This window comes from Taurulus bubalis, assembly GCF_910589615.1.
Source record: "Taurulus bubalis genome assembly, chromosome: 1".
Classification (NCBI taxonomy): Eukaryota; Metazoa; Chordata; class Actinopteri; order Perciformes; family Cottidae; genus Taurulus; species Taurulus bubalis.
Window position 1 is genome coordinate 43,085,863 of NC_136589.1, and position 14,676 is coordinate 43,100,538.

Here is a 14,676-nt window from a genome sequence, read left to right on the forward strand (position 1 = left end):
GAAAAATGTGAAAAAATAATAAAACGCTATTACAGAAACTGCTGGTTTGTGAGTTTGATTCTCCGGACACGTCACGTCATATTGTCGTGTGATACAGATGTCACAAAGAATGTTTTAAAAGTCATAAAAAGTATTAATATTGTATTTCATAAACATATCATAGATGCCATAGAAATGTCCTAGTATATATAATGCAATTACATGTGTGTGAAAAATAAATATGATTATAGTACATCATATTAGTTCATGCCATTAAGATTGAATAGAAAACATAATGAATAGTACGATGTCATACGTTCTAAAGATACATAAACAATGCATATTCATATTTAGTCATCATGCAACGCAAGGTTGCAAAATGACGGCTGTTGGAGCCAAAATAAACAAGAGAGACCAAACAAAAACAAAACAGTGTAGTCATTTAAAAAATAAATACAAAATAAAGTGCATCAGGGGGAAAATAATCTGGAGAGAGGATGTGCACAATGTCAAGTCATCAACTTCCAAACATGCGTTCTAAAGGTCAGTGTGTAAGAAAGTACGGAGAGAAATGTCATGAAAATGAATAAAAAAATAAAAGATCTTAGTATAATGTGTTACTAAAAATCTATTATGCACAAAAATAGTGTGAAAAAATGTATATATTGTAAATGTAATATATTGGTATGTCATGCAATGATGATGAATGTCATTAAAGACAAGTTCGTCACAAATATTTTTAGTAATTTAAAAAAAAAACTCATGTTGGGAAATGTCATAAAATGTCAGACTATGACATTTTCCTCCAGTAAACATAGTATTGTATGTCATTAAAAGGTCAGGAAAAAGGTCACAATATATTAGGTTTACACAAGTTATTGTAATAAATCTGCGCCTAAGAGTCATAAAGTCATAGCACAGTAGCTTTAAAAAATGTATTAAAAAGTCACAGTATATAATTTCTAAAAATAATTATAGTGTAGGCTGTTTAAACAATCACACAAAGTTTAGAGTATGTTTAAAAAGTGATAAAATGTCCTAGTATGTCTAAAAGTCATTAAAAGGTAAAGTTAGTAAGTTGAAAAAAAGTTCAAGCTTGAAAAAGGTATAAAAGCTCAAATTGTATGTATTCTTTCTAAAAAGTTAGTGTTGTTTGAGTACGAGTCATATAATGTCGTCATAGGCCTAAAATGTAATAAAATCTCATCGTATGTTATGATGAAAAAAGTCAGAAAATCAAGTGTAGAATTTCAAAAAGTCCCAACATAATATGTTGAAAAAAGTTATAGTATCAATACTCATGATGCAGTAATATCATGTATTATTCTGGTATTAATATTTCTGCATTAGCACTTTTACACAAAACATGAAAGAAAACAAAACAGCAACCACACAAGATTTCATATTTTAATGATTCGATTTTAGACAAAGCTTTCTCATAAAAACAAAACCACTCGTCTTACAAGGCATGCATGAAGATATACGCACATGAATTTGATTTTAACTCGTACGGAGCTCCGGCAGCAGCTTTTTAGGGAGCAGCGTGCCATCGCTACTACTTTGCTCTTTTCAAGGCAGCAGATATTCTTAGTCTTGATTTTCGCGCACGCCGCTTCTTAAGCCGTCAAAAACGTGTTTCTCAGTTACTATAAACAGCATTTTAGTTTGAAACGTTACGAGCGTCGTCCATGAGCGCAATACTGGCCGAACAACAAGAAAAAACATGCTTTCCTCCATTCCTTTACAGTGACTTTAAACCAAAGCGTGTGAAACAATCATCAGCAAATCAAAAGTCGACATAACACTGTGAACAGAAGACATTAACTCCGTCAGGAAAAGACAAAAATAAACGTTTTTGTTGTTTAAAAACACTTTGCACTGAAATACAGCGAATCAAATTATTCTCAGTGGATCATTTTGCGTCAGAGAAAAAAGAAAAAAGAAAATGAACCCAGAACGTCAACAGGTCGTGGTACGGAAGTTGCTTTTAAAGCGGCACCGTTTCCAGTTCCGGGTGCGCATGCTGCAGGAAGGCTGATGTCAGAAACGGTGGATGCATTCGTGGCGATGAATGAATATACAACAAAGACTTCTTTTTGGCAGAATGTGTAAGGCAGAACTTCCCCCTCAGTAGCACAATAGGAGCAGAAGGGAAACAACATCAGAAGTGGAGCTCCTGAGCAGAAAAAAGAAAAAATAGATCAGAAAAGATCATAATGAGGAAGTATGGAAGCTCATTTCCGCAGTAAAAGAAAAAAAGTAGATGTCATAATAAAACATATTTGTATTCTCGTTTTTTTTAGCTTTGTCTATTTATTTATGTGTGGAAGAAAAAAAAGAGCTAAAAATTATTTATATATATATATATATATATATATATATATATATATATATATATATATATATATATATATATATATAAATAATTTTTATTTTTTAAATAATTAATTAATTTTTTAATTTTTAAATATTTTTTAGTATATATATATATATATATATATATATATATATATATATATATATATATATATATATATATATATATATATATAATAATTTTTAGCTCTTTTTTTTCTTCCACACAAAAAAAATGTACACTTACTATTTCAGAATTTCGACTTTCTATCTCATAATTATGACTTACCATGGGGATATTTTGATTATCACAGCTACATTTAAATGTTCTTTTACAGACGTATATTGGCTTCCATTGTTCATGACTGAACGCCATCCAAAGAAAAAGGAAGACGCGTCACCAACCTGTTACATCACCTGCTGAATGAGCCCTATTTCCGGATCGTGTTTATCATCCAGTTCCTCATCGGAGTCTGAACAAGAGACAGAAACAAAATTGGTGGGAATTTTTTTTTTTTTTTGGTTGGTCTCTCATATCATTCGGTTTCTCCTCGTCATTCATTCATCATGGTTCTCATATCAAATCTCATATCCGACAACCTGGACGGAGGCAATAAAAGCATCGCCTTTAAAAAGTGGGTTAGCGAGAGAGAAGCAGTCCACAGACCTGCCACGGACTCCGGAGGCGAGTAGAACTGTCCGTCGGACAGAGGACCCGCACACATGAGCGGCGCTCGCTCGGCGGCGTCGACGATGCACTGATATCCTGAAACGCACGAGACCGGAGAGACTGAACACCGTCGCTTTAAATGGTGGCAAAGAATAATAATCTCTGACTTGTAGAAGAAAAATAAAAAGGGAATAGTAGTCACAGCAGTAATTGATCCTTGGCTAAGCCCCGCCCCCTGCTGCTACTGCCTCAATGGTGGAGCCCACACTGTCACTAACTACTCGCTGATTAATTTTTTTTTTTTTTAGTGGTCTAAAATATGTGTTATAAGGATTCAGTGGTGAAAACAGCTTGAAATATGGAAGAAAAACCACCACGTCACCTTGTGTATATTAATATGTCTCCTTCCATCTCAAGTAGTACTTTTTGGGTACTAATACTTCACTTTTCTGCTACTTTATAGTTCTTTTATAGTATTGGTACTTATTGTTGAGGTAAATAATAATTGAAATACTTCTCCTGGATACTAGCAGGACAGAAGTACTCACTGTTCTCGTCCTCGGCCTCCTGAGGCAGAACCTTGAAGTCCAGCAGCCACGTTTCTATCCAGGCCAACACGAAGGAGATGATGGGGAGCAGGTACCCGAAAGCTCCCTGAGACAGCAGCTACACACACACACACACACACACACACACACACACACACACACACACACACACACACACACACTTTAGTTTTCAGTCGAATCACTGTCGTAACTAAACAAATAAATCAATAACATAATACACATAAATGATAATTTTGATGTTCTGAGTTTGAGTTAAAAACAAAACAAATATAAGTATTTGAAACAAGCAGGTTTACAAACTGGACTAAAAATGAGCATAAATTATAATTATTAATACTTTCATATTGTTATAAAATAATAATAGATTCATATAACAACAATATAAATGAGAGAGATGACAATAGTGAGAAACCAAATTAAAATTCCCATTCATTTTGTTTACTGGCCCACTGCTCCTTAATACTAAGGATGGGTCAAATGCAGAGAATACATTTCATGTATGGATGTACTATGACAATAATTGAATCTAATTCAAAGACAAAGAAATTATAAATATGTAAAAAACAACATAGAAAGTAACGCCGTTCTAGTTTCCCAATGTTTTACGGGGAAACAAAGAGAACTCGACTGATCAGAAACATATTGATTGATTGGAATCGATCATGTGACTCCTACCTTTGATAAAATGACTTTAATGATCAAGAAAGCACAGCTGACTGCAGTCGTGATCTGAGAACAGAGGAAACACAGATTACTCTACAATTAATCCACTAGTTACAGATGAACTGGTACATATTCTAGTGTAATATTCATGTGTAATATTCAAGTTCTAATGTTTTTAGAGGGTTGTTTAAATGTTTAATCCTCATTGGTTACCATTTTATTTTGAATCATATTTAATAATTAAAATCCACTTGTATATGGTATTTCTTAGTTTTATGCATTTGTAAATATTGTAGTAACTAGACATAAATAAAGTTATTACCATTGTCATATCTGAACATTAGCTTAAATGCATTTCGATATGAATGGATGAATGAATGAAAGGCCCATGACGATGATAAAGTATATTCCATCTCAATCAGTGGCAGAGATAAGACCCGATACACAGAATGAAAAGGACATCCTGGTCATGTACATCCAGGGAAACAACAACAACAAACTAAAAGGACTGATTAAAGCTCATAGAAGGTATGACTCTCCCCCGGCAGCGCCCTCTGCTGGCACAAAGAAACACTGCAGTCTGTTGAAAACTCACTGCGATGGCCCACCAGTGACGCAGTTTACAGACAGCGTAGGCCAGGATGAGGAAGGAGAACCTGAAGACCGCCAGGAGCTGGGGGGAGGGGAGAGAGAGAGAGAGAGAGAGAGAGAGAGAGAGAGAGAGAGAGAGAGAGAGAGAGAGAGAGAGAGGACAAATAGCATCAGAGAAATGGAGAACGAAGAAAAGAGGGAAACCATAGGAGCATAACGTAGCTTAATATATTAATGTGAATGTATTAGACATTCATGAAACATATCTGGAGATGAAAGAGATTTGTTCATCAAGTTTACATCGATGTATTCATTTTATTTGTGTATAAACATTACAATCATTTATTGGCTTATTTGTTTTTTTTCCTCTCGCCTGTAAATTAAAATCAGACAAAAATGTGCAGGAAAAAGCGAGAACTTACAAAAATATCGAAGAAGGAGGCGCGGTAGTTGTAGTGCAGGACTTCTTTATCCAGCTGCTGCTGGATGCCGCCGTTCACCTGCAACACACAACTGGTGAAAACACTAATATATATATATATATATATATATACACACATATATATATATATATATATACATACATACATACATACATACATACATATACTACTAAAGGCCTCGCCCGACTGATCGAGCTCATTCAGCTGCGATCATCGGTATGAAAGGAATGAAGCGGCGGGCAGGAAGCTTGTTTTATTAAAGTGTTTTTGTTTTGCTGTGGAACTTCCCCGCCCAGCAATGAGCTGCGATAAGTTTATCTTCGAGTTTAATCCTCATGACTCACTGAAAGACAGCGTTGATGGTGTAGAAGTACACACAGGAGAGGTAGAAGTACACACAGGAGAGGTAGAAGTACACACAGGAGGGAACCGAGGGGAATACTTTGCTCTACTTTGTTCTACCGGATGGACGAGAATTAACAACCTTCTTTTTTACTGATTAAAGCTGCAACGGGGAACTTTAAATTCTATTGATTTCGGCGGACATTTTTTTTTTTTTTTACAAAAGTGGTTATATTATAATGAGGCTTTTTTATTTATATATATATATATATATATATATATATATATATATATATATATATATAAATAAAAAAGCCCTGAAGGAGGAAGTGATTTTTACTGCGGCACACATTCCCAGAACGCTCCAGTTTCATATACATATATATATATATATATATATATATATGAAATACATACAAACAAAAACCTTTGCTACCGCGTGAGCAGCCATGGTGATGTCTGAGTAACGCGGGTAACGGGGGACAGCGTCTTACATTGAGCTCTATGATCCAGAGCAAGGTGATGAACAGGAAGTCAAAGGTGACGAAGAGGCAGAAGGTCCTCCTCACGTCCGAGATGCACTTCTTCTCCCCGGCTTCGCACGACTCCACCCTGGCGTAGAGGGGCGTGCCGTTGACGGAGCTCCGCCCCCTGCCGGTCAGCCGGGAGTCGGCGCTGCTGCTGCATCGGCTGTCCATTTCTGGCCACCGCCAACACCACCAGCACCACCAGCACCCTGAGCCGGGCCAGCCCCGCCCCGCCGGTCAACAGGAGGTGGCGTCAGAGGAGGCGGGTCATCGGTGCGGGGCGGTTTAGTGGATGGGGACTCGCTCTGTGGAGGTCGATGACATCACTGCATCTGCAGGAAAGGGGCGGGGACAAGAGGTGCAAAATGAAGATTCAATCACTGAACACTGAAGAAAGTGAAACATTTGGAGCCGGATACGTCCCCGTTATCGGACTAGAACCCAACCTTGATCAGAGTGACCTTTTCGACCATAAAACATTGTGACGTTGTGGTTTCAGGAACTAACTGCTCTTCTGCACTCAACTGAAGGACCAGCGGCAGGACGAGCCTCTGGAGCAGCCGACCTCAGGAGTCTCATGTTGTTAAAGTGGCATCGATCAGTAACTGAACGGATCCGTTTGAGCATTGCTTTGACCTTAAATCCATCGCAGAACCGGTCAAAAGCTCAGCATCCAGTACATGATCCCGAGGAGTCACCACGGAGAAAACAGGAAGTCACGTAACGTTTGAAAGAGTGTTGAAGAAAGCGAAAGCTGACGTGACCTTTAACGAAAGTACGACTCCTCCAGCTTCCTGTTTTCATGATTATAAAATGACTTGAACTTCATGTTAAACTTGATTTGACTGGTTTGGGTTTTAGGGAAGTATTATGGAAGCTCATTACCGCAGTAAAAGAAAGACATTTAATGAAAATGTAGCTGTGGTAATAAAAATATTCCCATGCAAGTCATAATTATGAGATAAAAAGTGTGCATGCGCTTAGTGCCGCTGTTTATTTTTTTCTAGCTTCGTTTTTTAATGTTTTATTATCTTCCATACACAATACAGCGCATACAACAGGAAGAAATTAGAAGAAGAAAAAAACTTTTTTATTTGTATCGTCACAGCTACATTTAATTTAGTTATTTTACTGGATGGGCTTCCGTAAGTATTTCTATGGCAGAATTATATATTTTTTAAATTTACGTTCATTTATTCCGTAAATGTCACGCAAGAGAAGATACTTATACAGCTGCAAGGACAACAAGAGCGTAAGTAAAGTCCACTCAAACAAATCTAATAATGGATATTATAATATATAATAGAGAATAAGCGTCTCTCGCTTCGAGCAGCTCGTTCACGGCACCAGAAAACCAGTCTTCCCAGTTCAGAGTGGGGACGAGGAAACGCCTTGAAGCTCAAGATCAACTCGGATGATTGTAGGACAGAAATGCCCAAATAAACATCACTGAGGTAGTAGTACTACAGGTAGTAGTAGTAGTAGTAATAAAGGTAGTAGTTGTAGAGGTAGTAGTAGTAGTAGTAGTAGAGGTAGTAGTAGTAGAGCATCGATCGCTTGTTTTCTACTCCTTTTAGCTCTCGTTTGGTCTCCAAAATAAAAAAAACACACATTCTTGTCAGATTTTTGTCTTTGCGATGGGCCTTGAACACATCATCATGTGTGAAGAACACACAGCCGCCGAGACTGAAGCTTATGAGATTGTGAGATTTCATCAACAACATATTGTTCTACATGTCATCGTTTTAAATCTTGAGTGCAGACGAGTTAGTTTCTTTTCCGGTTATGTGTCAATAATAGAAAAACATTATTTATTATTGACTGACCCTCCTCTGCTTGCTAAGAAGTATTCAGATGTTTTACTCAAGTGATACTAGAGTTTAAAACTACTCTGTTACGAGTAAAAACTAAAACATGCAGTCAAAATCATACTCGAGTAAAAATACAAAAGCATTTAAATAGAATACCAGAAGTAAAAGTACTCATAAAATAGAAGTATGCATTAATGTATTCACCACTTACATGTTGTAGCTGATTACTAACCTATAATAATAATAATAATAATAATAATAATAACATATCATCATTTATCAGGTGAATTATACTTAGTGTCCACAATATGACAATATAAATAATACTTACCTCTGAAAAGGAAGGTGAGCAGAATGTATTGGCATAACATGGAAATACTCGAATAAAGCATAAAGTACCTCGATATTCGATATAGTACTTGTGTAAATGTACTTACTGCTTAATGTCTCCGAGGGTGAGCGAGACATTATATAAATTACGTCAGCACTTGACATTTCTGATTGGAAACGCCTGGAAGTGCCCGAGGCAGAGAGAAGGCCAACAACAACAACAACAACAACAACAACAACAACAACAACACACTGTGGGTTCATGAACACACATTGGAGACGACAATCACAAACACTGACCCACGACATGGAGGAATGTGTCCGACAACAGAACCGATCAGCTGTCAGACGCCACAATGTAGCAGAGCAGTTTACCAGCGGCTCAGCGCGTGACGTCACCACCAGCTCGCAGAGCCCCACGCGGTCGTCTCGTGTCGTCTCGTCTCGTGTCGTGTCGTCTCGCTGGTCAGAGTCGCTCCTCCTCGGGGTTCGAGTCGCTGCTGAGCGGGTTCAGTCTGCGGGCTTCAACCTCAACGCAGCAGGCGAGTCGTCCGTTTCCTTCTGGGAGCTCGGGCCGGATGTTGGCAGCCGGAATATGAAGAGAGGGGGACCGGGAGGACCGGACGGAAACACCGGTCGCGAAGGACTCTGGGATATGAAGTGCATATACGGTGGAGCAACGGCTTCCGGGTCCCCCTGGCGGTCAACATAGATATACAAATATAAAATATAAAATATATGTAAAATGTGTAAAATATAAAATATATAAAATAAAATACAAAAAATATAAAAACATATAAAATATAAAGAATATATAAAATACAAAATGAAACATAAAATATGTTTAAAATGTCCCTTACTCCCTTAGTTTCTCCGCCAAAGTTCTTCTCTCAAACGGGTGTTGGAGGGGAGATTTTCTGGAGTTAGCGTTTGGTCCTCTTCTTTGAAGAGCAGTGCTTGAACTCGCCATTGTCATGTTGTTAAAATGGCGCCTTGAGAGACTCGCCCTGACAAGAACGAAAGACGAGAACGTGCACCCTGGAGTCTTTTTTAGGGCGCTGATTGGATAAATTGCATGACACTCATTTATATCTTAAACCAGCGATTGGCTAAACTGCTTATTAGACCCGCACGGGGCAGCTGAGAGGTGAACGGGCGGAGAGGACAAGCAGGAAAAGGATATATCTTGCGCAGATATCCAATTTTACAAATATAACTGGGTATATTCCATTTTTTTTTTTTGTTTTTTTCTTTGGGTGGCTCAATGTGGGTGGGGCCAGGCCCCATGGCCCTCTATTGGCCGGCCGCCAGTGCATTTAGAGCTCAGAGAAGTTTAAATGTCAGTTCAGGTAAACACACGTCATCACGAGCAGTGAGAGCCTCCATGGCTACACAGACACAGGAAAGAGCGCTGCCTAAAGGATCTGACCTGCTGCTTCACATCAGAGCTTCTTTTCTCCAGGAGACGGATCAGCTGGATGTGCTGTAACTCTGTTGCGTTATTCATTTTGGCCACATGACATCTATTGCTTCTGTCCATCCGGGGAGAGGGATCCTCCTCTGTTGTTCTCCCTCAGGTTTCTTCCCCTTTTTCTATTCCCCTGTTTTTACTATTGAAGAATATAATGTTCAAGATCCTGGGAGGTGGTGTGGGGAATAAGGTCCGGAGTCCAAAAAGAGTTATACTAATAATTATTTAATAAAAGAATGATGACAGAACATCTTATGCAAACCCGATCGGGGCCCCTCCTTCCTCAACGAACTCCAGACCGCAGGTCTTGTCCAGTCACGTGGGGATTTAAAAGGGCCGCTCTTCTTGCTCACGTGTTAGTTATAGGTCTCATTCACAGAGCTTAAGGCCACTCATTGGTTAGTTATAGGTCTCATTCACAGAGCTTAAGGCCATTCATTGGTTAGTTCTACGGCATGCGATTGGCTAAAAGTCCCACAGGGGCGTTGTCTCTCTTTCTGAAGTCCTCACTCCGCCCTCCTGTGTTTACTAACAAAATATTTTACCTAAAAGGAATTGTTATTCAGTTCTATATGTTACAACTGATGAGACTACAGCTTTCAGTCAACCTTTCACAGAAACCTTTCACCTCGGCTGGCTGACATGCAACTCAAATCCCTCTCCAGTTCCTTATCTTGTGTCATAAACCACAGGACGAACCACAGGTGGTCCATTCTCTTTGTTCCTTAAGACCAAATGCTCCTTTGTAAAACCCTCAACCACTGTCTGTGTGTAAATGACGTCTGCACTCTCCAGTACAGAGACCAGGTGATCCTCAGCAAACTAGTGACTCTGTGACCTGATAAACAATAATCCATTTTAAGCATTGCAATGTACACATGGACATCATTACACAGTAATAAAGTGACCTTCATATGCATACAATTACAAATCCCTCATAATATCCCTTGTTAATTATCATATTTTATGCATTGTAATGTACGCATAAACAACTTATTTTACATAGATGTGCAAGTCCAAATGTGACAAACTAAACTTAAAAAACACTACACTATCTTTATTGGGGGAGTTATTCCTGATCCGATGTGAGGTCCCGGGACAGGGATGTCATGTGTACAGATTGTAAAGCCCTCCGAGGCAAACTTGTATTTGTGATGTTGGGCTATATGAAATAAACTGCATTGAATCAGCTCAGTGAAGATCTTCTCACTGTCCTCCACTGTTTTATCAGCTGAGAGATTGACGGCCTCCACCTCCTGATGGAGCAGCTTCACGTCCTTCTCTCTGTCCTGGATTCTCTGCTGGATGTTTAGTCGACTCCCCTCCAGCTCTTTCTGCCTCTGAGTCCTTTCTGCTGCAGCTGAGACTGTGTCATGGCCTTTATGTTCATCCATTAAGCAGAGATAACAGATACACCGCTGATCAGTACGGCAGAACATCTTCATTACCTCACCCTGACGAGAGCAGATGTTCTCCTGGAGCTTGTTGGACGGGTCCACCAGCTTGTGTTTCTTTAATGGAGGTACATAAAAATGACGCTGAAGGTGTTTCTCACAATAAGAGACCAGACACACCAGACAGGACTTGATGGCTTTCAGTCTCCTCCCAGTGCAGACATCACAGGCCACATCTTCAGGTCCAGCATAGCAGTGATCAGCAGCAGCAGCTTGGAGTCCAGTCTTCTTCAGTTCCTCCACTAAATCTGCTAACATGGGGTTTTTCACCAGGACAGATAAAACACAATGCAAAAAGTGCTTTCATTTATTTTTGACTCACATTTTTTAATCATTTCAATATATTAACATTAAACACAAATACAAAATTAGGTTTGTCAAACAACAAAAAAGCAAAAAACCCCTTTATTATCTTTTACCTGTAAATTTGCATACGCGGCCCTGCATTTATACCTGCATTTTCCTGAGCACATACATCACCTACTTGACCACTCCTCTAACAGGTCAAACAGCGGCTTGGCCATTGCAGAGTAACCGGGTAAGTGTTGATAGTAATTTACCATCCCTAAGAAGGGCCGTATGCGCTTCGGGGACGGAGTCACGCCATCAGGCGTAGCATAAGAGACTCAAATAGTTTTGGTCGCCGAAAATACTTGTCATCATGCGCATAAAGCTCCCAGGACTGTTGCAGAGGCCCTGTGGCAGACGGTTGTACTCATACAGGCCCATGGGAGTAGTGAAGGCAGAGTACTTCCTGTCGTCCTTGTGGAGTGGCATATTGTAAAACCCAGAGGTCAGATCCATTGTGCTGAAAAGGCAGTTCTCCCCCAGCGCTGCCAAACCATCTGCCTGGTGGGGAAGAGGATGAGCATCCTTCAGTGTCCTTTTATTTAACCAGCGAAAATCTGTACAGATGCGGAGATCTCCGTTTTTCTTCCACACAAGCACCAATGGTGAAGCGTATTCACTGGTTGATTTTCTGATGATCTCCTTTTCCTCCATCTCGCTCAGTACCTGGCGTAGTTTCTGGTACTGGCCAGGGGGCACTCTCCTGTACGGGAAACTGAATGGTCTGTTATCTGACAGGTGTATGCGATACATCTGACAGCTTCACGCCTGAAGAGACATCAGCTGATCGAGCCTGTGGAGAACCTGGAAGGCAGGATGTGTACAAAGCACGATAAACCTCTGGAGCTGTTCTGTCAGACCGACCAGACATGTGTCTGCATGCTCTGCACTGTGTTAGACCACAAGATGCATGATGTTGTTCCTCTGAAAGAAGAATGTGAAGGAAAGAAGGTCGAGCTGGAGAAGACAGAGGCTGAAATTCAGGAGATGATCCAGAAGAGACGACTGAAGATTCAGGAGGTCAAACACATAGTGGAGCTCAGTGAGGAAGATGCAGACAGAGAGAAAGCAGAAGGTGTTCAGGTCTTCACTGATCTGAAGGAGTCTGTTGAGAGAAAACTGAACAAGCTCATCAATACCATAGAAGAGAAGCAGAGAGCAACAAAGAAACAGGCTGAAGACTCCATCAAAGAGCTGGAACAGGAAATCTCTGAGCTGATGAAGAGGAGCACTGAGGTGGAGAAGCTCTCCCTCTCTGAAGACCACCTCCACCTTCTCCAGAGCTTCCAGTCCCTAAACATCCACCTCCCACCAAGGACTGGACAAAGGTCCGAGTTCCTCCAGCATCTTCTGAGGGGACTGTGAGGAGAGCTGTGTCTCAGCTGGAGGAGACTCTCAGTGGAAAGATGAAGAAGCTGGTTGAAGTTCAGCTAAAGACGGTCCAGAAGTTTGCAGTGGAAGTGACTCTTGATCCTGATACAGCTCATCCTCACCTCATCCTGTCTGATGACAGGAAACATGTACGTACTGGTGATGTGAGCAAGAATTTCCCAAACAACCCAGAGAGATTTTCTTCTTGTGCTTGTGTCTTAGCAAAGCAGAGTTTCTCTTCAGGCAGATTTTACTTTGAGGTTCAAGTTAAAGGAAAGATTGACTGGTATTTAGGAGTGACCAGAGAGTTGAGCAAAAGGAAGGGACCCATCACACAGAGTCCTCAGAAGGGTTACTGGACTATAAGTTTGACAAATGTAAACGAGTATGAAGCTAATGACGACCCTTCAGTTGTTCTCTCCCTGAAGCCTCGGCCTCAGAAGGTGGGGGTGTTTGTGGACTATGAGGAGGGTCTGGTCTCCTTCTATGACGTAGAAGCTGCAGCTCTTATCTACTCCTTTACTGGCTGCTGCTTCAAGAAGAAACTCTTCCCATACTTAAGTCCTGAACCTAATTACGGTGGTACAAACTCTGCACCTCTGATCATCACTCCTGTCAGAGTAAACTAATCACTCTTTTTGTTTAATGTAATGATTTTATTCATTGAAGAGAATAACTGTACATATTCTGTGTGAATATCAAGCAGTTTAACTTTACATCTTATTTTATACAGAGTCTGTTTGCTGTGGTGATTGATTTTCACGTCATTAAGACATTTTATTAAATGTATCCCGTTACATATAAACACATTCGTGGGACGCGTTCATCTCTTAAACTCTGCATCTTGACACATTATATGGAGAATATCCATTTCAACCTTTGTTAAATCCACAGACATTTATTTCCACTTCCAGAAGAAAGCGCCTTCTTTAAAGACACCAAATACATGAAGCTGAAGTCTGACTTTGAGTAAATCCGGTAAATTAATTATATCTGATGTGCAACCACAGAAAACATGTTGATTAATAGTTTTGTCATAAAGCTTCATTTAAGAGTGAGGCCTATTACATTTATATAGTGTTTACAGAATACAGCATGTGTTATTGTGTTATTAAAGTTAATAAATAGAATAGATGCAAATGTTTTTTTGGTGTGAAAAGTGTTTTGAATAACTATTAGTCACTTTGGCCAACTTTGATTTGTTTTGTGAATATGTGTGAGATGACTTATGAACCAAAGAAACCTGTAAACATGATTGTAAATAAACAAAAATAAACCAGTTGTTGAACACGAGGTCTGAGTAACAACTGACTTGAGCATCGAACACTCAACAGAAAAGCCTGGTTTACACATAAGTTAAGATACGGGCAATCAATATTATATTTTTTATTCTAACTTTTTGGGGGTCATTTGAGACACATCCACCCTTTTGTTTCAATGGATGTGGAGTTTACGGCCAATTAAAATAAGATAATGTATAGACTGTATTACACCTGTTATCAGTCCCAACATTGCAATATCAAACCCATTTTGTTTATGCAAACAACATAGACTGTCAAAAAGTATTTCTCCAAATGTGAGCAAACTACCGTAAAAGTCGGGTTACAAGCCGCTACTACCTCTGGTCGGTGTCCCCGCTAGCTCTCCGCTGTAGCCAGCTAGCGCTCCTGCTAGTGCGCCACTAGCACTCCTCCTAGCGCTCCTGCTAGCTCCTGCTAGTTCCCCGACCACAACCGAAGGTAGCGGGACCAA

At 39.8% G+C, this 14,676-nt stretch overlaps 2 protein-coding genes across 3 annotated transcripts in view; one reads left to right on the forward strand and one right to left on the reverse strand.

Moving 5' to 3' along the window:
- Positions 1 to 1,372: 1,372 nt before the first annotated feature.
- stard3nl (STARD3 N-terminal like) lies at positions 1,373 to 8,827 on the reverse strand. 2 transcript variants are annotated; one of them, XM_079218789.1, is made up of 9 exons: positions 8,656 to 8,827; positions 6,107 to 6,471; positions 5,250 to 5,327; positions 4,832 to 4,909; positions 4,249 to 4,302; positions 3,553 to 3,670; positions 3,002 to 3,100; positions 2,740 to 2,807; positions 1,373 to 2,155 (listed from the first exon to the last, which is right to left on the reverse strand). In XM_079218789.1, the coding sequence occupies exons 2-8, from the start codon at positions 6,308 to 6,310 to the stop codon at positions 2,743 to 2,745; spliced, it is 696 nt and encodes a 231-aa protein (XP_079074915.1). In that variant the 5' UTR covers positions 6,311 to 6,471; positions 8,656 to 8,827; the 3' UTR covers positions 1,373 to 2,155; positions 2,740 to 2,742. The 2 variants fall into 2 exon arrangements, with proteins under 2 accessions (XP_079074915.1, XP_079074916.1); XM_079218790.1 differs by having other exon boundaries at positions 8,581 to 8,679.
- Positions 8,588 to 14,676, forward strand: part of LOC306732778 (zinc finger protein RFP-like) — a gene marked incomplete at both ends in the record, with an annotated part of 89,760 nt that continues 83,671 nt past the window's right edge. The window contains 3 exon segments of the mRNA XM_079213941.1: positions 8,588 to 8,860; positions 12,292 to 12,850; positions 12,853 to 13,544. Coding sequence (XP_079070067.1) covers positions 8,588 to 8,860; positions 12,292 to 12,850; positions 12,853 to 13,544 — 1,524 coding nt within the window.